Raw genomic sequence first — 23787 nt, 5'->3', positions numbered from 1 at the left:
TTTGTCTCCCCCTTGGCATCTCAGGATTATTGAATTTTAAGTGTCACTGATAGCCCCTACTGTGAATCATGTCATCTTAAATATGCACGTAAGCTGCCTGCGTGTGTTGAAAAGTCAAAACTGCATTCTAACTTACTGTTCTCATGGAGAACACCTGAAATTATGTATTTCTCTGATTTCAGAAAAAGAATCTGAAAGCATAGACAAAAGTAAAGATTTCTCCAAACTTCTTCTCTGATGAGAGTTCTTGCAGTTATTTTTGACTAATAGAATTGGCAGCTGTATTAATTGATACTACCACTGCTCCCTCCATTCAGCATCGGGGCGTAGTTCACCCAATTCTTTATCACTTGAGCGTAATTTTCTTTTGAAAGGAATCATTCATGTGGTGATGTTTTGCTACACCCACCCTAATAAACTTTGCCTGGAGATCAGAGGATAGAACAAGCCACTAGATTAAACATAGAGGCCAGGCAATGGTGGCGCACACCTTTGATCCCAGCACTAGGAAAGAAGCGGTGGCAGGGAGGTATATAAGGCGTGAGGAGACAGGAACTAAAGGCTTTTCGGGCTGAGGAGTTCTAGAGGTAACACGTGGCAGTGGCTTGTTCCTTTGTCTTGCTGATCTTTCAGCAAAGTTTATTGGGGTGCACAATATATCACCACACATTCATGTATTCAATGAATACTTGCTGAAGACTTTGTATATGTGCATTGTGTATGGGTGTACATGTTCATGCATGTGTGAACGTGTGATGTGGGTACATGCGTACAGAGGTAAGAGGATGGCATCCCATGTCTTCCTCATTTGCTCTCCACCTTATCGTTTTGAGCCGGGATCTCTCACGGAACCCGGATCTCTGGAACTCAGCTAGGCTGGCCAGCCAGCGTGATCACCCCAAGCTGTAGAATTATAGAATTGCATCACTGTGCATGGCTCCTTCTGTAGGTGCCGGGGATGTGAACCTGGGTCCTCATGCAAGCATTTTTGGCTGAGCTGTCTCCCCAGTCTGTTGAGTACCTATTAATTAATTAGATTTGGTAGTGATGGGTTCTCATGAGCCACTTCAATTTTTGTGACAGGACAGAGTATGTACGTGGGGAAAGCTAGTGTGACTAAGAAAGCTCTTCCCTCCCTATTATAACTATCCTACTTCATCTAGATTCCTTATCTCCTTGGTGGAACATGCTTGCTTTTGTGCACCCTTGTTATGGTAAGACTCTATGCAAACTGTCCTCTGCTAGTATGTTTTAAAAGTAAAAGAAAAAATGCCTCCCCCCTCATCTCATTTGTTCAGATAATGCAGAGGACTGAGTGCAAAGTGCTTCCCTCTAAGATAATACACTGGAAACATTTCGGTGGGTGTGAATCACTCAGACAAGCATTCTTCACTCAAAAATAGAAACTTGTCTTATTTGTTCCAGATGTTATACAGCTGCAGGGAGGTTAAAGCCAGTGGTCTTGTTTTCAGTGCAACCAAACTCTTAACTGCATTTGGAATTTCTTAACCCATGAACTCATATTACTTGTTCTAAGACCTGCACAATTTTCTTTTTCTGACCGCTTCCATTCACAAACAACTGTGTCGTGGGAACTGCACTTTAGAATTAATGAGGCTACATCTGTTGTGCAAAGGAAACACATCCTGTTTACCACTGTTTCCACCTTTCATTGATCGTGACCTCCTTAATTTGAGGCATCAAGTATTTCAGAGACAGTATCCCAAGGAAAAGAATAGGAGGGATGAGCTATGTCCTCATGGTGCTTTGCACCCCATGACCTGTCTGAATGACAAGATGTTCATTTTTGAAAAATTGGAAGAAAAATTATCATGAGAAATACTAAATATAAAAATGTGATTCTTATAATTTGTAGTTATTTAAACATGCACTTTATCATATTTCTTAGTTTCCTGGAAGTGTTATGTTGGGACTCATGAAATACAGAACGTCAGGGCGCTTTGAAATGGTGAATACAAATTGTGTAGGGGACACACATGCAAATTTAATGCCTAGATTATAAAAATTATTATAAAAATTAAAGTCTGTGTTATTCTACTTCTATTTGGGAAGAGAAGGCCAGACCTCTTAGGTTACTGCTTTTCCAGGGAGAAGCTTCCTGAATTGTGGGTCATGGGCAAGCATGGAATCATGAAGTTTGTTCTTCTTGGGCTCAGTCGAGACCAAGTCTGAACATCGAGCTGTTGCATTTGAGAGATTTGAGAGATCAGAGTTAAACAAATCCACTTCCTTCTGTGTCAGCACACAGGAAGACGATGTGAGTCTATCAAGGCAACATGGCTAAGTGAGTAGTGGCCTTCAAGTTTATTTCTGGATGTTGAGGCCAGTGTTTATTTCTAGAAAGTCTGACATCAATTTTATCTTTCTGGAGATGAAACAGATAAAATTAATCTACAATTGAAACCTGTAAAATTAAGAAATTATTAAGTTATCAATAGATGGCTCACTGACTCATTTTTGACTCAGCATTCATGAACTGGTTCTTTCTCCAAGATTTAGTGACCTTTTCCATCAAATTAAATTCTTTTCCTAAAAAAATAGAGGAAATTGAGTATTTTATGTATTGTTGATGAAGTTTGATTTCATAAATGATTTTGGAAGTGAGAGATTTTGTTAAGTGTGTTCAAGTAATTGTATGATTGATTCCTCAGAGCTCATGAAACTCTTTTCATGACGTGTGTACTTCAAGTACATCATTAACTAAAACAGAGCCCCGAAGTAGGTCAAATAATGTGTTGTTCAAACTTATTTAAACATGTTTCCCACAAAGTCATAGTGAAGTTGTTAATAATTTGAGGTTTTCCTTAACTATACCTCTTAGCTTCTAGAGGAAAACCTCTGTGAACGCTGTTTACTCAGCTTTCTGTCTTAACATCATCTAATCACATGTTGACATTTTACACAGGAGGGTGCTGCTACGGAGATGGCCTTTGAACAAGCTTTATTCTTCTCTGAGATTCCTCATAAATGTGGCCCCACAGTTTCCAGTTCCTCGTTTGTGGTAAAGAAAGGAGTAGTGTTTCCTCTAAAGGATATGGCACTGCATAGAAGCTCCTTAGCTATTTATCCAATATCTCCTTTCCCTGGACCCAGAACCCATGTTTTCAGTTAGGTGCATGGGGACCTAAAAAAAAAAAAAAAGACACTGCCCAGACTTTCAGACAGCTGGATAGGCCACATCTAGCCACACACGAGCCATGGAACATGAAAACATTTATGCAGAAACTTTTGGGAAATTTCCTTCAAAGGCAGCAAGAGCATAACTTTTGTATATTCTCATGTCTCTCCAGTGGTCTGTTTTGCCCATGCTTAGAGACTATTTGGGCTCCAGAACAGTTCACACTGGTCCTGGTTCAAGGTCCAACCTTGGATGTGACTGTCTAGATAGAGAAACAAAAGACAAGTAGCTTCTGTCCAGCTGGATATGGTCTTCAACTTGAATGTGATCACAATCAACACTATTTTTTGTACAATTTCATTCATTCATTCTTTGGACCCTTAGTTATTGAACACTTTGTGTACGACAGAATCTGTGTTAAGTGAATGTGAAATGAGTTTTTGACTTTATATCTCTAAAACCTTCAGAAAAAGATTTAGAATCCAACTGCCTATACTTTGCCTTTGGCTTCTCTTTGCCTCTATCACATGCATGTTACATAATTCTTATGTTTTTCATTCTGGAACATTATTTTCCTTGCCTTTGCCTGTTAGACTCTCACATGAATGAACAACACCAACAATAAACCCAAATGAAAATCAAAGGCAAAAGTTATTAACAAAAATTAATAAACACCCAAATAACTCCGGCATATAACAATGTTACTCAAAATTTTAACTTTTATCCTTAGACATACAAGTGATGATCAAAATTCATGACGTGATTTTAACTTTTGAAAATATTTAAGATGTAAATACTTGCTCTTGATAAAATTCAAAGTATCATTGGCCATGTCTTTAAAATATTTTAATGAAACATTTTCTAAAGTAATACTTAGAAGTATATTAACAGAAATATTTATTTTTCAATTGTTGTTTGTCATTTGACAGGTTCTCTCTTTGGCCAAGGCTGGTCTAGTGTTCACTGTGTACCTCAAGCTGGTCTTACTTCATAACAAGCCTCTGCTTGAGTCTCCAAGTTACTGAGATTATAGGTAAAAACCATATTGCCTGGCTTTTTCGTCACATTTTTTCAATGTTAGTCATATAGTGAAGGATAAGAATCCTGGGTTGTCTTAGTTAGGGTTTCTATTGCTGTGAAGAGATACTATGACCATGGCAATGGCAACTCCTATAAAGGACACATTTAATTGGGTAGCTTACAATTCAGAGGTTCAGTCCATTATTGTCATGGTGGGGCATGGCAGTGTGCAGGTAAACATGGTGCTGGAGAAGTAACTGAGAGTTCTACATCTTGTACAGGCAAAAGGAAGTGGTCTGAAACACTGGGTGTGGCTTGAGCATTCAGACCTTAAAACTCCCTACCACAGTGACACATTTGCTCCAACAAAGCCCCACCTCCTAATAATGCCACTCCCTTTGGGGCCATTTTATTTCAAATCGCCACAAGGGTACAAACACAAGGTTAAGAATCCCTCTGAACTGATACTTCCAATGTAAAGTCTAGACCCCTAAGGATCAGAGCAAACAGACTATCAACTTCTCTCTAATCTAATTATGCTCTAGGCAGGGAGAAATCTTCCCTCTTAGAAGTTCTACTTCAATCCCATAAGAACTCTTTCTTCTCTTAATCTTCCAAACTTCTGAGGAATACTTCCCTCCCTCCCTTCCTCCTCCCTGCTCCTTCCTTCCCTCCCTCCCTCTCTTCCCCCCTCTCCTTTCCTCCCTTCCTCTCCTTTATTCCCTTCCTGTTCTCTCCTTGTCTTTTCTTTCTTTGTGAATGTTCATGTTTCAAAGCAATTTTTCATCTCTAAGTTACAAAACAAACACACAAAACTTCCAAGCCTAAGGGTGTCAGACATTTAAGAGATTTTTGACTAAGTAGAAACATAACACATTTTGAAGAAATAGGTGAGTATAAGTCGTAATTACCTTTGGGTCAACATTGAGAATTTTTCTGTCTCTTTTATATTTAAAAAGTAAGCCTTCAGGATTGTCAGCAAGCACTTGATAATTTGGACTTGAGTTGCAAACAGCAATATGATTGTCCCAGTTGTAAAAGCTATAAAAATAAACATTTATAAAGAATTAGGATGTCTAACACATTAAAATGATACACACTTCAGAAAATATTTGGGACAGTTCATCCCCAAGAATAACTATGAAGAACACATCTGAAATTTGAATTCTAGCTGAAAGATTATGTGAGGTTACTCTCCAATCATTTAGATACATATTTATAATGATTTTACATGATTTCCTAGTTTGGACACTGTAACTTAGGACTTATTCTAGTATTATATTCGCAGGAAGTCAAGGAGAAAATTGATGCAATTTAAGATTATTTGTTCCACTGTAAACTCTTCAGGGTATAAAAAGACTGTTTAGTGGAAAGAAGGGCAGACGAAGTCACCTCTTTCCATTCAAAACAATTTCACATTGATTTATTTCTTCCAGGGTTTCTATTTCGATTCATTTCCCAGGGAGTGGAGGAACTGTATGTTTAACTGGTTATCACAGGATAGGCATGTTTTGGTATATTCTAAGAGGATATCCATGTGAAGGTGTTCTCATTTCAGAGGACAGAAGGCTAGAAAAGGTGACCAGCATGGTCAAGGTATTGCAAGTCACATGTCATACGGACAACATTCCAGCTCAAACTTGTGTGTTTCAAAGCATACCTATGCTCTTTCAACTATCCAAGTATCTAGCATTTTATCTTTAAAAACATTCTATGGAGGATTTCTAGCTTTTTCCATGTGTTATTTTTACTTGTCAACACTTGTCAATACAGTACTGCCCTTTAAAGTGAAGGACTCCTCAGTGCATCTTCTTTCAAATATTTGTAGTATGCACTTTTAAAAAGACTCATTTTGTGTGAGTCCAGGTATATGGGGAGGTCAGAGGTGTCAGATCCCTTCGAGCTGTAGTGAAAGGTGGTTGGGACCTGTCAGAAGAGAGCTAGCATCCTCTGTGGAGCCATCTCTACAGACCTTGCTGTCTTTTTCATTAGTTTCCCCAGATTCTACCTCTCAGTTGTTTGGCCCACTACTCTTCTTTCCTTCTTCTGAACGAGATGTCTTCACTGGTTAAATTCTCTCTGAATTGTTACGTTGTTTGGGGGAACCTGGGTATTACCTATCACCTTTGTGTTACTATCTGAAAACAGTAACTTGCCAATACCCAGAACCACTTGCACAGATCCTGTGCTTTTTGTCATTGAGCAGGTAGGTCTGGATGAGAATGGCTACCCTTTCTGAGGCGGGGTGAGAAGAAATGGCTTCCAATCATGTCTATGCTTTCGTCAGTACTTAGAAAGCACCAGGAAGCACCTGCTTGGATTTGGGCATCTCACCATCCTTGCCCACCCTTCAGCTGGAACCCAAGAATAACACTAGCATGATACGTTCAGTCTCCAACAGGACAAGGGCAACAGGGGAAAGGCTGTGTTCTGGGGATTTAATGGCAAATGCATAGCAGCATCTTGGCAGCTAGTTTGACACTGCATCCTTCCAAACTAGGTTTTCTAATTCAGTTTCACCTGAAGAGAGAAGATAATTTGACCTCACCTTACTGACTTTCAGTTAAGAGATTGCTAGATTAGAATGGGGGACATGATGTGACTTTCAAACTTGACATGTGTGTCTAAATAATTATTTATGAGATATAAAGATATAGATAATCCCATCACGGCTCCTGAGTCATAACTGTGCTTACAGTGGCATGGTTTGTATCGCACATTCCGATCTTGTTGCTCAGACATCAGGTTAAGCCTTATGGAAACCCAGTCAGACTTTATTAAAAATACTCTTCATATAAGAAATTGAATTTGTGTAGTGCATGGTGCTTTTGATGAAACCATTTGGTTTGCCAAATGCTTTCTCCTCCTAAGTAGCTTCATTTTTCTGTTACTTCTCATAGCGAATGATCAGCATTTAATAAGGACAATTACTTAACAGCAGCTGCTGGGTCCTGTTGTAAGCCTAATGAATTGCCTCAGTTTCTCACCAACCCCAGGAATCAGGTACAACACCAGCCCCCTGTACACAGAGGATGGACAAGGAAACGTCCCCGCCCCCAGGTTTTAAGAGTCCAGCCTCTTGCTCACATGCCCCGCTCCCTTCTCCGGAGCAGGCTTCAGCTTTGGGAAGCTCTTCGACAGAGGATAGCCAGTTACCGACATACAAATGTGTAATTTTTTCCATGAGCAATCCTCCAGACTATAACCCAACTCTTCCTTTCTGTGCAACCACACGATAGAGATTTAGCCAATGGGGCATGCGCAGAAGTCATATTTGCCACTTTCCATCGGTATCCATACAGACATCCATGTTCTCCTCTTCTTCTAACCAGCTGAAAGGAGAGGACAGGAAGCCAGGTGCTGAAGATATGTGGAGTCTCATGAAACATGAGGTCCAAAGGATTGAGCTAGCCCGACCGTACTAGTGTAAATGGTTTGGCATGGCCTCTATGTTTGAAAATGAAAAAAAAAAGGAAATCATATACAGTGTATGGCTCCAACATGTGGGCACTTGTTAGCATTACTTGTCAACTCATTCCTCCTCCATGCAATGATTCGCGATGCTTCTTTTATCATGTTTGAAAAATGATAATGTGTGTTTCCAAGCTTCTCCACGCTCTGTTCATACCAGTATTAAAAAGATGCTTAGTCAAAAACTGTAGAATATTTAATGTTTGGTGAATCAAACTTTACACCATTGTGAATCTTACAAAAATAAAAATTTTGTCTAGTGTTTCTTCCTAGTTTTATTTTAATGATTTGGAATTAAGTGTGTGATCTGCTGCTCCATGATTTCAATCACTATTGTGAATACATCTAGTCTTTTCTGCCTACAATGATGCCTGGAGGAAAAACCACCTAGTATGAGTTGGATAAATGACTTAGCTGGGAAGAACTTAAATTTCACATTATTCTTTGGAGTTTTATATATTATCATTGCTCTGTACATTATTATTATGAACTGGGTACTATGGTGACATTTTATTTGTGCTGAAATGTGATATTTTATTTGTATGTCAATAAAGTTTGCCTGGAGATCAGAGGTTATAGCCATAAACAGAAGTCAGGCTGTGGTAGCACACGCCCTTAATCTGATCACATGGCAGGCAGAGTCTTTGTGTGGTCAAGGACACAGCCAAGCGTGGTGACACATGTCTTTAATCCCAGTACCAACCATAGAGACCTGGAGGTCTGTATAGACAGGAAGTGATGTGGCTGAGCTTAAAGCCAATGAGAAGGCAGAACAAGAAGGCAATAAAAGCGCAGTTTAGACAGGAAGAAGCTCTCTCTCTGGGCAAGCTACTGCATGGTGTAAGCTAAGGCTAGTCATGGCTATTTGCTAGTTCTCTGATCTCTTCGGCTATTACCCCTGTATTTGGCTCTGTGTTTCTTATTTAATAAGACTATTTAGAAATTTGTCTACATTTGGCGCCCATCTTCAGGAAGATGTATGTTGTTGTTTATTCTTATGTAAATATTTATTTTGCATACAGCTATTCTGAAGTAAGTTTCTTATTAGTTCTAACTATTTCCTCCATTTGATTCTCTGGGTTCCTGGAGATGGTAACACTAACAATGATAAGACATCCTTATTTCCAATGCAAGTCTCCTGAAATGTTCAGATGTTCTTGAGTCAACAAGGAATCTAGAAACAATAATTACGTCAACTAAAAAAAGCACAAAATTATAGCTAAAAATAATAAAGTATTAAATTTTATTGACTAATTTTCAAGCTTTGCTGGTTTTTATACTTACCGAATTTTGCAACCATTTTATTTTTTCATTTGCAAATATGAATTATAAAAATGTTTTATTTTAAATGAAAATAAATCATATAATTTATTTTAAATTACAAATTATATACTTCCCCCTTCCATCTTCTTCCCCGTATTCACCCCAAGACCACTGCAGTTCTCTCAAATTCACGGCATCTTTTTCTCTTAGTATTACTGTTACATGTGTTACACATATATGAATACATATATGAATACTACCTGCTGTGTCAATTTAGTGTTGCTTGCATGTATATGCCTAAAGGGATGACCACTTGGTATTGGATAACCAATTAGGGTCTCACCCCTGGGGAAGACAAATTTGACAATTTTAATTTCAAAGAAAAGCTTTTATGTCATTAATGTTGTTCTTATCCTTATATCTAAAGCATCACTTTTTTTCCAAACAATTTAAGTTAATTTTTTAAATAAAATCTGGGATAAGATAAAAAATTTTCTTTAATTTTTGGCATCTGCTAGGTATCATACTTCTTGGGGAGAAAGACAATATATTATTAGATATTGAAGATAAGGGAGGTAAAGAAATTGAAAAGAATCCCCAGATATTTTTTAATTCATAAGGTTTTAAATTTAACATTAACTGTGGAGGGTTGGCTAGAGATGGCTCAGGGGTTAAGAGCACTGGTTGCACTTTCGGGACACCCAGCTTTAGTTCCCAGCACCCACATCATGGCTCAAAATTGTCTGTAACTCCAGTTTCAGGGGATCCAGTGCCCTCTTCTGCCCTCCATGGGCACCAAACATACATGCAAGCAGAACACCAATACATACAAACAACTCTAAATAAAACCAAACTAAAATATTCTATAACAACACTAATTAGTACACATGACATTCTTGTCGGGTTCTATAGTTAATATGTCTCTGTGAAAGAAAATGTTTTGTGGATACAAAGGTTTTACACATAAAATGCTAGCACTGTGTGTTCTTCATGATCCTTCTGATACAAATCTGAGTCCTCTGGGTAACTTATTAATGATACAGGCGCAAGCCCTCGGTACCCATCCATGTGCTTTTATCTCCCTTTGTCTTCAGGTCAGCTAAATAATTTAATTAAGTCTTTAGTTGATTGAAACACAGGAGTAGGAGACTGGGTAATCTAAATTCTTGAATAGGTTAGATCCTTATCTTCTCTGTGATTAAATGCAATATTGAAGTAGATTAAATTTACAGTTAAATTCCAGACATCTAGAATTTTGCAGCTTAAATACTCTAGAGTCTACTGTCCAATTACGGAGAAGGATAAGCTATGAATAAATGAAAAATAGAAAATCAAGGAGAAATAGTCCTTTCTCAGCACCAGAAAATAGAAGACATATGTGAGCATCATGAAAGTTTTATAGAAGAGGAACAAGAGTAAATATTCTTGCTGTCCAAAGTCAAGGGCTGGAAGGTTTTGTAGTGAAAGTAAGGCTTACAGTAAGTCTTTATAAATCACATACCAGGTTCATAAGAAGGTGAAAGGGCATTTTAAATAAAGAGGCCATATGAAAAGGCATGGGCACATGAAACATGATAAGACTTTCCCGAAAATCCAGTTTTAGTTTATTTGGGCCATATAAGACAAACAAACAACATATGTTAGGGAAGATGATGCTGGAGGACACATAGACCACAGCGTTTCCTATATGATGAACTGAGGCAATGACCAAACTGTTTCTAGAATATAGTCATGAAAAAGAACTGTAGCAATGAAATAATTTGCTCAAAGTGTAGGTTCGGAAAGAAGAATTTGGAAGCAGTGTGGATAATTGCTTTGAGAGCAAGCAAAACTGGTTCAGGCAATCCTGAATTATACACATAAAGCTGAAAACAAAGGATTGGATTTGAGAAGATACTAACCAGGCTCATGGATGGACAAACTGGTTATGTGAGTGACAAAGACAAGACAGGAGTCTAGATTTACTTTGATGTTTCTGTTGGAATCTCTAAGCAAGGGAAGCATTTACTCAGACATAAAATGCAGAAGAAGGAACTGAGTGTAGAAGGAGCAGTTTCAGTTCACATCTGAACAGACTGAACTTTGAAATCCCTGGAAAACACCCAAGAAAATGAAAGCAGAGAGCTTGGTTTTTGTTGTTTACTCTTCTGTTTTTGACACTTCCTCCAAGCTCACACCTGGCACACTATCGAGTCCAAATGCATATTAATTGCATAAACATGGTGTATGAATTTTAGAAGTTTTAAGGCATTTTTGTGATGAAATAATAGATGTGAAGTATCTGTGGTATCAGTACAAGTATCTAAATTCAAAGGTAAGAGCGACATGGCCAAAGAGTACGCAATAAAGGATGAAATTTGAGAACACAAAGGTTATAAAATAGAAATGAATGGTAAAATCCAGCATATCGATGCAGAAATAACCAGAAATCAAAAAGAATCAGCATGGACATCTTACAGAAGAAAGAGAGGAGGGAGAGAGGGAAGAAGGGAGAGAAGGAAGGAAGGAGGGAGGGAGAGAGGGGGAGGGGGACATATATCACAAGAGCACACTTTCAAAAGAGACAACAGAGGATGGAAATTTCACTGTCAGAGGTAGAATATTTGCCTATCATGCTGGATCTCCAAGCACAACAGAAACAAACAATAACCAATCAAACAAACACATCAACATACAAATTAGAAATGGTTTACAAATTAGATCAAGTATGAACAATCAGTAAAAAAAAATGACACTTTGAAAGATGTTATGGTGGGATCATTCACAATGATAATAGGAGAAAAGTCAGGTAATAGAGAATAAAAGGGAGGATGTTAAAAGATTACCAAAAAAGACTAAGTTCTTTAAGAACATATGTGGGAAAGAAGAAAGTGAGGATAACACTTCAGAATGATTCCATGATGCAAAGAGAATGTGAAGAATGTCTCCAAAGAGACAGTAACTATGAAAAAGTACTTGTCATAGAAAATTATACAGGAATACTTCTATCTCATATCTAAATGTACTATGCCACTTCCTTTTTTAAAAGTATTTTTTCTTTTGTTTTGATATAATATAATTACATCATCTCTCTTTTCCCTTCCCCCTCTTGGAGACTGTTATGGAAAACTACAACCAACCAAAATTCAGAGTTGTTCAATCCAGTCCAAATGGATGGATCTACAAAATACTCCCACACCTATGGCTCAGGGAATATTTCAGAAGAGGGGACAGAAAGATTGTAAGAGGCAGAGGAAGAGAGTTTGCTGTTGAGATTGTGTCTCCTAGTAATGTCCAGAGCTATGTTACTTCTTCTTATGTGTAGATAATTATAATCACAACATTGCATATTTTTATTATTATCCTTACTGCACAGACAAAAAAGCTGGGGTAGAAAGTTCAGGTATCTCTTGTACACTAGAAGGGTCTCAGACTCAGGGTGTAGACTCTAAGCCAAATGCTCCTTTTAGTTTTCATTCTCTGTTTACTTTTAGTTGGTATGTAGTAATTTTTCTTAGCTTATCTATACTATTGCTTTTACCTTATTTGGTTCATGGCTCAACATTTTTTCTTGTAATGCATAACCATTTCCTAAAATGCCTTTGCCTATTTCTGATTCACAAAACACTTGCCAATAACCACAAGGTTCTCTATCCATTGACTGTCTGTATACTAAAGATACCAGATGTAGATTGATTAAAATATCTCCTTTCTCTGTGTAATCCCCATCAAAATCCCAACATAACTCTTTATGTAAATCCAAAAACCAATCTTTAACTTCATATGGAAACACACATACACTAATACACATACACAAACACACACACACACACACACACACACACACACACAAAACCAATATAGATAAAACAATTCTAAATAATAAAAGAACTACTGAAAGTATCACCATCCCAGAGTTCAAGTGGTACTATAGCACTTTAGTAAGAAAAATGCACAGCATTGTCATAAATACAGACACATTGATCAATGGAATTGAATTGAGGACTCAGTCATAAGTTCACACATCTATGGACACCTGATTTTTGACAAAGAAGCCAGAATGCACATTAGAGAAAAAGACAGCATCTTCAACAAATGACACACATGAAATTGGATGGCTGCATGTAGAAGAATGCAAATAGATCCATACTCACCACACTGCACAAAACATAACACCAAATAGTTCAAGGGCCTCAACATAAGACCAAGTACACTGAATATGACAGAAGAGGAAGCAGAGAATAGCCTTGAACATATTGGCACTGGAAAAGATTTTCTGAACAAGCACAGGCACTAAATTCAAAATTAATAAATAGGATCTCATGAAACTGAGACTCTTCTATATGGCAAAGGACATATTTGGACAAAGCATCAGCCTATAGAATGGGAAAAGATCTTTATCAATTACATAACTGATAGAGGATTATTATTTAGAATATACAAAGAACTTAAAAAATTGTACATTAATAAGACAAATAATCCAATTAAAAATTAGGTACAGAACTGAGCAGAAGGTCCTCAAAAGATGAAACACAAATGGCTGTGAAACACTTAAAGAAATGTTCAACATCTTTAAGCATTATGGAAATACAAATCAAGACTACTTCATGATTTCATCTTACACCTGTCAGAATGGATAAGATCAATAAAGAAAATGACAGCTCATGCTGGTGAGGGTGTGGAGTATAGGGAACACTCCTCCATTGCTGGTGAGAAAGTTAACTTGTACAGTCGTTATGGAAATCACGTCGTGGTTCCTCAGGAAGATGGGAATAGCTATACTTTAAGATCTGGCTGTATCACTCCTTGGAATATACCCAAAGGACTCTACATCCTACTACAGAGACACTTGCTCATCCGTGTTCATTGCTGTACTATCCTAGTAGCCAGAAATGGGAAACAGCCCAGATGTCCAACAACTGATGAATGAATAATGAAAATATAGTACATTTGCACAGTGGACTATCATTCAAAAATATAAAATTACAAAATTTACATGTCAATGGATAGAGTTAGAAAAAAATCATCCTGGGTATGATAACCCAGACCCTGAAAGAAATACTGAATGTTTTCTCTTCTATGTGGATATTAAGCTTTTGATGTGTGCTACAAATGTGATAACCACAGAGGTTAGGAACCTAGTAAGGAATCAGTGAGGAGGAGGAGATCTCCCAAGGAAGGGGAAGTAAAATATATTGCTATGGAGAGACAAAGGAGAAACCAGGATAGGAGGATTAAGTAGGGAGGAGGTGGAAGAGAAGGTTAAAGGAGGGAATATGGAGATGGACAGCTAACAATCAAGGCAATTTGAAAAATTATATAGCTGCTCATGGGTCAGTAGGATTAACATAGTAAAAATGGCCATCCTACCAAAAGCAGTTCAATGCAATCCCCATAAAAATTCTAACAGAATTCTTTACAGACCACAAAAGGACAATTCTCAACTTTTTATGGAAACAAAACAAAACAAAATACCCAGGATTGCTGAAACAATCCTGAACAATAAAAGAACTGCTGGAGATATCACTATCCTGGATTTCAAGTTGTATTACAGAGTTATGATAATAAAAACCACATGGAGGCTGGGCAGCGGTAGCACATGCCTTTAATCCCAGCACTTGAGAGCCAGAGCCAGGAGGATCTCTGTGAGTTCGAGGCCAGCCTGGTCTACAGAGCAAGACCCAGGACAGGCACCAAAACTACATGGAGAAACCCTGTCTCAAACAACAACAACAACAACAACAACAACAACAACAAACCCACATGGTATTGGCATTAAAAAAAAGATGTGTTGTTTAGTGGAATCAAACTGAAGGCTCAGACATAAATCCACATACATATGAACACCTGATTAAAAATAAGAAGCCAGAAATACATACTGAAAAAAAATGTAGCACTTTCAACAATTGGTCAGCACTGGATGTTTGTATGTAGCAGAATGCAAATAGATCCATATTTATCACTGTGCACAAAATGCAAGTCCAAGTGGATCAACATAAAACCAGATATACTGACCCTGGTAGAAGAGAAACTGGGGAATAGCCTTGAAGGACTAGGCACAAGAGATGACTTTCTGAACAGAACCCTGAGAACACAGGCACTAAGATAGACAATAAATGGACCCTTAGGAAACTGAAAAGCTCCTGTAAGGCGAAGGGCACTGTCAATTGGATAAAGTGGCAGCTTTTAGAATTGGAAAAGATTTACCAACTCCACTTCCTACAGGGGACTAATACCCAAAATATATAAAGAACTCAAGAAACTAGACATCAACAAACAAAATAATTGAATTAAAAATGGAGTATAGCTCTAAACAGAGAAATCTCAATAGAGGAATCTCAAATGGCTGAGAAACACTTAGGGAAATGTTCAACATCCTTAGCCATCAGGAAAATGACAATCAAAACTACTTTGAGATTCCATCCTACACCTGTCAGAATGGCTAAGATCAATAACACAAGTGATAACTCATGCTGACTAGGATGTGGAGCACAGAGAACACTCCTCCATTGCTTGTGGGAGTGCAACTTGTACAATCATTATGGAAATCAACATGGAGGTTTCTCAGAAGGTTGGAAATTGATCTACCCCAAGACCCAATTATACCACTCTTGGGCATACACCAAAGGATGGTCTATCCTACCACAAGGACACTTGCTCAACCATGTTCATTGAGACTTCAATCATAACAGCCAGAAACAACTTAGATGTTCAACAGAAAAATGGTTAAAGACATGTGGCACATTTACATAATGGAGTATTACTCAGAATGTGTGTGTGTGTGTGTGTGTGTGTGTGTGTGTGTGTGTGTGTGAAATAAAATTTGCAGGCCAATGGGTGGGAGTAGAAAAAAATTCATCCTGAGTGAGATAACCCAGACCAAGAAAGATAAATGTCATATGTATTCACTTATAAGGGAATATTAGCCATTAAGTAAAAAGAAAAAGGTAAACACACACAGAAATATTGCTCTGCCTTAAAAGACAGAAACTGTCATAATTTGTGACAACATGACATTGGACATTCACTGCATCAACATGGAAACACAAATACTGTGTGATCATATATATATATATATATTTTATATATATATATATATATATATATATATATATATATATATATATATATATATATATATATATATATATGTAGAATCTGAAACACTCAGCCTTGCAGAGAGCAGAGTGATGCTTTCTGGGGAGAAGAGGGGAGGTGGAAATAAAGAGAGAAGCCACAACGATCAAATTTATCGACTGTGATTGCTCCAAACCACAGAGGAGGCACAAAAAAAATTCTGCAGGGAACCATGACTACACCTAACAGCAAATTTGAAATCTCCAAAAAGATGATGGGATCCCACAATGATGATTCCACATGAACTATGATAAAACCATTGCTGATTAACACCATGGTAAGATCTGCTTTGGACTACAAACTGCTCAGGACAATTTCAATGGCTAGCTGAGATAATCCAGCCTCACAGACTACTTGAACAAGGACTTGAGATAAGCCCTGCACTTTTGCATTATACAGAGACTGGACAACAAATGATACAGCTAATTCTCTCAGGACTTGACAATTTTCTTTTCAGATTCCCCTAAAGATGCTCTCGCCCCCAGACAGCAAGAAGTAATTTTAAGAAAAAATGCCCACATTCCCAAGACGTGGGGTGAGTAGTTTTTGGTCGTTTGAGTTATAGATATTGTCATTGTTTACAATGGTTGGTTACAACTTGTTAATTGTTAATGGTCAAAATAAAACTAAACAAAGGAGATTAGATTCAGGGTTCTTGTTTTAAAAAAAAAAGAAAAAAAAGGGGATTGGGGATTTAGCTCAGTGGTAGACTGCTTGCTTAGCAAATGCAAGGCCCTGGGTTCAGTCCTCAGCTACAGGGGAAAAAAAAGAAAAAAGAGGATATAGATAAGAGGTAGATTATTGAATCTACTCTGAAAAGAAAAAGGGAAGATATAGAAATAATTTTTTTTAAAAAAGGAAGATATGGAAATGATAAGACAAAAGGTAGACTTTTGAATCCACTCAGAAAAGAAAAAAGAGAGAATATGGATATGATAAGATAAAAAGGTAGATTATTGAATATAGTTTTTAAAAGGATCTACTTGTTTTAAATAAGATAAGTAATGAAATTTTTTGTCTGAATTTGTCAAATGTTAATGGACTAGACATTGGTAATGTAATTCTTGACTGTAATATATTGTATATACTTATTGTATACACTTTTTCTCATATTAGCTACAACTTTTTTTTAAACAAAAAAAGGTCAAATGTGGTTGATATATTGTGCACCCCAATAAACTTATCTGGAGGTCAGAGAACAGAACAGCTACTATATTAAACACAGAGGTTAGGCAGTGGTAGCACACACTCCTTTAACCCTAGCATTCCAGAGGTAAAGATCCATCTGTGAGTTCAAGGCCACACTGGAAACAGCCAGGCATGGTGGCACACATCTTTAATCCCAAGAAGTGATGGCAGGAAGCAGAAAGGTATATAAGGTGTGAAAACCAGGAACTTGGAGCTTTTAAGCTTTGAGACTTTTAGCAGCAGTTCAACTGAGATCCATTTGGATGAGGACTCAGAAGCTTCCAGTCTGAGGAAACAGGATCAGCTGAGAAGTTGGCCAGGTGAAGATAGCTGTGGCTTGTTCTGCTTCTCTGTTCTTTCAGAATTCACCCCAATACCTGGCTCCTGAGATTTTTATTAATAAGACCGTTTAAGATTCATGCTACAGGAAAATGCAGAGGTAACTGTATGAGATGATTGGTTTGTTCATTATCCTCATTGTGGTGATCATTTCACAGTGTCTGAACAGATTTCATAGGTGTATATCAAAAATACACACATTTAAAACATTTTTATTGTGTGTCATTGGTGTTTTGCCTACATATATGTCCACATGAGGGTGTCATCAGCCCTGGAACTGGAGTCACAGTCAGTCATCAGCTATCAGGTAGGTGCTGGGAATTGAACCAAGGTCCTCTGGAGGAGTAGCCAGTGCTCTCAACTGCTGAGCTATCTCTCCAGCCCCCACACAATTTATAAAGCATAAAAGTCAGAAGATTAATGCCAGCACTTGGGAGGCAGAGCCAGGCGGATCTCTGTGAGTTCGAGGCCAGCCTGGTCTACAAAGCAAGTTCCAGGAAAGGTGCAAAGCTACACAGAGAAACCCTGTCTCTAAAAACCAAAAAAAAAAAAAAAAAAAAAAGTCAAAAGATATTTATATTACTCCTGGGGATATTTAAATGTCACATTATTGTATCTTCTTTTCCCTCTCTGTAGACAGACTTTGAGATGGGTAGTCTCATAATTTAACTGCCCAAACTAGGACCTTTTGTGAGAATGAAATGGGCTGTTACTAATAATGGTGCCAAGAGTGTGAGAGTAAGCCCGTATTCTATCCCAGACTAAATAGTTATGTGTGGCCTCCACACCAAAAACCATTTCAATATTGCTGATTTAGACTTGATTTATTCAATATTTACGTAAACTACTTCCAAAATTTTGCCATAGATTTGCCAAAATGTGATAAAGATGTTTAAACAGTGTTAAAGCATGTTTTCTTATGGTTAATCCTTTTTATTTTATTTTATTGCTGTGGAAAAATTATATTACATGGAATTGCAGTTGTGGTAGAGAGACATAAAATTTAATCTAGAATAATAAATATTCTAGCTCTCCCTTCCTATTTTTAAGATAATATCACAGTAGTAAAATATTTTATTATGAAACTTTTCTGAAATATATTCCATGAAAAATATTTATTTGATCAATTATTTTGGTTGGTAATAATATTAAATTTAAAGTTTAGTGCTCTTATAAGAGTTAGCTTGGCTCTTATTCATGGCTATATACTGTGTCTTTAATTTCAATCAGCTGTTTAATAAATGCATATTCCAGTTTGGAATATATATGTATATAATTATTGGAAAATCCACTGTAAATATTGGAAGAATAACTATGAACACAAAAATTTCCCAGGACAGATACTCTCAGAAGGATCATTTACTTTATTCAATGAGATTTTGAGTCTCTATTCCATGACAGGAATGTTCCTGGGCACAAAATAATAAAAGCAAACAGTTCTTTTTCAAGGAATTCATAGACTATGAAAAGACAAAAAATGAGAGAATATTATAATACAGTGTGGAAAAATGAAAGAAATTTGAATTTTGAAAAATACAAATGAAAGAAATCAGTTATTGTAGAGCACAATGCTTTAAAATGGTATCTTCTGGTAAAGATCTATTTCTAATTGAATTTGTTTTGTTGAGAAGCTACAGGACCATGCATTTCAGGTAGAAAGGTCAATGAAAGTTGGGTAAAAGAAGAACTAGGAAACACACATCCATCAGTGTTGAGCATTATGGGAACAGTACCCTCCAGGATGAGGCAGAAGGTAACCTGCTGTGAATTGAATCGATTGTAAAATCTAGTTCTTAATTTTCTCCTGCTATGATCGAATTCTGACTGGGAGTATATTACTTTTGGTATGCTCAGAATGAAGACACCAAAGAGAGCTCATAGGCTGGCTCATCTATCATTTTTTTTTCCGGCAGGTAAACAAAAAGATGACTTTATCACCAGCTAGCCACCATTACAAATTCTCATCCTGGTAAGCTGACAGGTGGACCTCACTGGCTTGCTCACCATGCCATGTACTTTTAACAAAAAATGTGGTACCAGTAGATGCAGGCACTGGATGTTGGAAGCCATCAAGGAAGAGGGAATGGACTATGACTTCAGGGACACTTGTCCATTGTAGGCCCTCAGGGTCTACACCCTGATTTGTAAGTTTCTCAGGCCACCTCCACGGAATTCTTTTCTTCAGAAAGCTAGGGATTCTGATGAAGAATTCTGTAACTTTTTCCATACTCCTCATCTTTGAGCTGACTTCCTCACTGGGACTCTAGATCTGAACTAGGGCATCTGGAATTCTTTCTTCCTATCTCCCAACAACAGAAAAAAAGAAGAATGGAAACAGAAGACATTCCCATTCCCAGACTTCTTTATAGTTGGGCTGTAGATTTAGGAGTTATGAATTTTTTTTTTTTTTTTTGGTTTTTTGAGGCAGGGTTTCTCTGTGTGGCTTTGCGCCTTTCCTGGAACTCACTCTATAGTCCAGGCTGGCCTCGAACTCAGAGATCCGCCTGTCTCTGCCTCCCGAGTGCTGGGATTAAAGACATGCGCCACCACAGCCCGGTCGAAAGATCTTTCAATGGTGTCACCGGAAAGTGTTAGGAACATCCTTCCCAGTTGCAGTCGGGGATTGAGAACTGCAAGGCCACCTAAGATTGCCAGCACCTGGTTCAATAATCATCGAGTTATGTGGTCATTTACAGCCAAAATACTAAATCAGAAGGTTTGTTTAGAGCAGCATCCTGGAGGAAGGGAAGCCAGGACTAGCAGGTGTCACAGACAGCCACATGTAGTGCAAATGTGAACTACCCCTGAGAGGCTCGTGTGTGTGAGCATTTGGTCCACAGTTGGTGGTGCTCTTTTAGGAAGGTTGTATACCCTTTTGAGGTGGGGCCTTGTGGTGATATTTTATTTGTGTACCCCAATAAAGCTTATCTGGGGATCAGAGGAAAAAGCTAGCCACTATATTAAACATAGAAGTCAGGCAGTGGTAGCACACGCCTTTAATCCTAGTATTCAGGAGGCAGAGATTCATCCAGATCTCTGTGAGTTCAAGGCCACACTGGGAACAGAGCCAGGTGTGGTGGCACATGCCTTTAATCCCAGCAATAGTTAGTTAACCATAGAGGTTTGGAGGTCTGTACAGATAGACTGGAAGTGGTAGAGCTGGGTGGAAAGAGCAAGTGATGTAGCTGGGCAGAGAGAAGAAGTAAGATGTCAGGACACAGAAAGGTATATAAAGCATGAGTATACAGGAAGTAGCTCTCTTTGGCTGAGGATTTCCTAGTGGTAAGAATTTGTGGCTTGGCTTGTTCTATTTCTCTGATCTTTCAGAATCTATACTAATATCTGGCTCCATTTTATTATTATTATTATTATTATTATTATTATTATTATTATTATAAGACCTTTTAATATTTGTGTTATAGAGCCTTGGTAGTGGAAGTGGAACACTGTGGGCAGGAGCTGATGTCTTATGATCTGGCCCCATGTCCCATCTACTGACTGCTTCCTGACTCCAGAAGTAATGTGGCCAACAGTCTCAGCTCCTGAGGCCATGTCCACCCTTCCTGCCACTGTGACAATAAACCTCTCTTACACATTGAACCAAAATAAACTCTTCTTACTTGAGTTGCTTTTGTCGACTATTTTTTGTCACAGTAAAGAGACATCATCAGTGGACCACATCTCATTATCATTTCCTAGATACTCCTACAGAACACTGTTAGGAACTTATAAGAAACTCCAACTTATATTCTCTTGCTTAATATCTACAAAGAGCATGAGAGGCAAGGTATGCATATTATGTACCATAATGGTCGCTTACAGAAGAAAACATTGAAGTTACAGAAGAAGCTCGGTACTTTAGGAGGAACTAAAGCAATGCCATATCTAGCCCATGATTTTAAGATGCATACTTTTTCTTGCTGGGCTTTGCTAATCATTAGTGCATATCCATTTTCTCAAACTGGCCCAAAAGTTCTGCTTTTTCGTGGAAGCTATAAACATTCTTCTCTCAGAGTGAACCTCAGGGGAAGAAAGCAGGGGAATGAGCCCAAAGAAAATGTCTTGAGGCAATGGCCCCTCCACAGTTGAGGCCGTCCCAGGAAACAGGCATTTCAGCTCAGGGAGGATGCAGGATGACCTCTTTCGAAAGCTATGCTCAATCTATTAGGTTAAATGTATTGGAGCATGATTAGAGCAAGACTGGAAATCTTTGAAATTTTCTTGGTCCAAGCAGCTGAGCATGGGCTTGGGATATTAAATTTAACATAGATTTCCTTGCTAACCCCAAACGGTGAGTATAGATGCTCTCTTTTTCCAAAGCCCCTATCTTACTTCAGATAGATCATTAGCATGCTGCAGATGCTGAGGGGTAGATTCTTCCGGGAACAATTGCTTATGCAGGCACCAGGGCCGTTGACTGAGTGAGATGGTGCTCTCCCTCGTCTAGAGCATCTACAAATACACGACATCATCATCACAGTTTTGCCAACTGCTTAGCTTGAACTTGAAGCTACCAATCCTCGTATCAGACACCACTGCTCTCTCCCACTCTACAGGGCCAACTTGGAGATTCCAATACAGATAAACTTCAACCAAATAAGGCTACTTGGGGGTTTTATGGTTTCAAGTCTCTCCCTCCACCCCATTTTTTCCTGCAGGACAAGAGGAGCATGCTATCTAGGACATACAGCTTAGATCGTGATGAAGAGAGAAGTGTCAGAGAAGTTGCATTGGATCGTTTACTCATTCACTTTTTCTTTTTGCCCATTAATGTCAATGGAGAGGGCAGGTGTTACACTTGTAGGTATTTGTAACCAAATGAGTGATACAGTGCAGTCACAAGCTTATGAATTCACTCATGGGAGTAAAGAAACAAATCAGAGGATAAAAGTGCCTTAGAATTCAATGGGAAGATGGAAGAGATCTCACCCAGACTGAAGGAAGAGAAGGGCTTAGATTCCTAGACAGAGAAATGCTGGGGCTGATAACTGAGTGGTAAGATGCAGCCTGGGGGAGTGACGGGCTTAGAGATGGAAGACACATTTTCAAGTAGATGAGGCACAGGGAATCTGCTGAACAACTGGATGAGACCCCTAAGGATGGAGTGGCTAATGACTCGGTATCGATGGGGTAGAAAATGGAAGCAAGTGCCCCAGAAAGCAGCTGGATGTAAATCTGGAGAGCAGGTTTCAACGATGCGTCTTTACCCAGCAGGCAATGGGGACATCCGAGGGTTTTATACACATGAGAGCAACACGACTCAGCACACATTTTAGAAAGACCATCCCAGTGGTGGATAGAGGGCAGGTTTAAAGTTCCATGGGCTTAGAAGGCAGGAGACTGACAAGTTCAGAAACTGTTTTAGTTGCTCAGTCTAGATTTGTGGACACATTCTAGGTTATAGTGCTGGAGAAAAAGCTACTTTTGCGGGTACTGAGGGCAGCAGTGGGAAAAGTGTTAAGAAGTGTTGCAGATAATACTTAGGCTCCTGGTTTTGGTGGACTGTAGCATGAATCTTAAAAGGTCTTATTAATAAAAATCAAACCTGAAGCCAGGTATTGGGGTAAACGCTGGAAGATCAGAGAAGCAGAACAAGCCACAGCACCTCACCAATTCCTCAGCTGATCCTGTTTCTTCAGACTGGAAGCCTCTGAATCCTCATCCAAAAGGATCTCAGCTGAACTGCTGCTCAAAAGCCTAAAAGCTTAACAAGACTCTAGTTCCTGGTCCTCATGCCTTATACACCTTTCTGCTTCCTGCCATCACTTCCTGGGATTGAAGGCATATGTCACCATGCCTGGCTGTTACCAGTGTGGCTTTGAGCTCACAGAGATCCAGATAGATCTCTGCCTCCAGAATGCTAGGATTAAAGGTGTGTGCGCCACCATTTTCTGACCTCTATGTCTATCTAGTGGCTTTTCTGTTCTCTGACCCCAGATAAGTTTATTAAGGTGTACAATATATTGGGGAACACAATATCACCACAGTAGACTAGACGGAAATCATACTACCAGCTAGGGAAGTAAGTGGGAACTATGCCTCTGGTTTCTTTAAAGGGGTGATTTTTCTGAAGCTATAGTGTAGAACAATACTGATAAATAGACACTGGGGGATATCAACAATTTTTTTTTTTTGAGCTGAGGATCGAACCCAGGGCAAGCACTCTACCACTGAGCTAAATCCCCAACCCTTAAGGGATATAAACATTTATATGTGTACTTACGTATAAATGTAATGCCCTGGAGTAACCA

General features: G+C 38.4%; 1 protein-coding gene across 3 annotated transcripts in view; it reads right to left on the bottom strand.

Moving 5' to 3' along the window:
- Cfap299 (cilia and flagella associated protein 299) overlaps window positions 1–23787 on the bottom strand; it is a 497260-nt gene that overhangs the window by 11140 nt on the left and 462333 nt on the right. For 2 of the 3 annotated variants that reach the window (XM_059274708.1, XM_059274709.1), the window contains exon 5: window positions 5071–5200. The exons of the other annotated variant lie outside the window; for it this stretch is intronic. In XM_059274708.1, the coding sequence (XP_059130691.1) occupies window positions 5071–5200 (130 nt within the window). The remainder of the gene's footprint in view (window positions 1–5070; window positions 5201–23787) is intronic. 3 annotated transcript variants of the gene reach the window in all.

This window comes from Peromyscus eremicus, chromosome 10 (assembly GCF_949786415.1).
Source record: "Peromyscus eremicus chromosome 10, PerEre_H2_v1, whole genome shotgun sequence".
In the NCBI taxonomy this organism is placed as follows: Eukaryota; Metazoa; Chordata; class Mammalia; order Rodentia; family Cricetidae; genus Peromyscus; species Peromyscus eremicus.
This window is presented reverse-complemented; position numbering and strand designations above follow the sequence as displayed.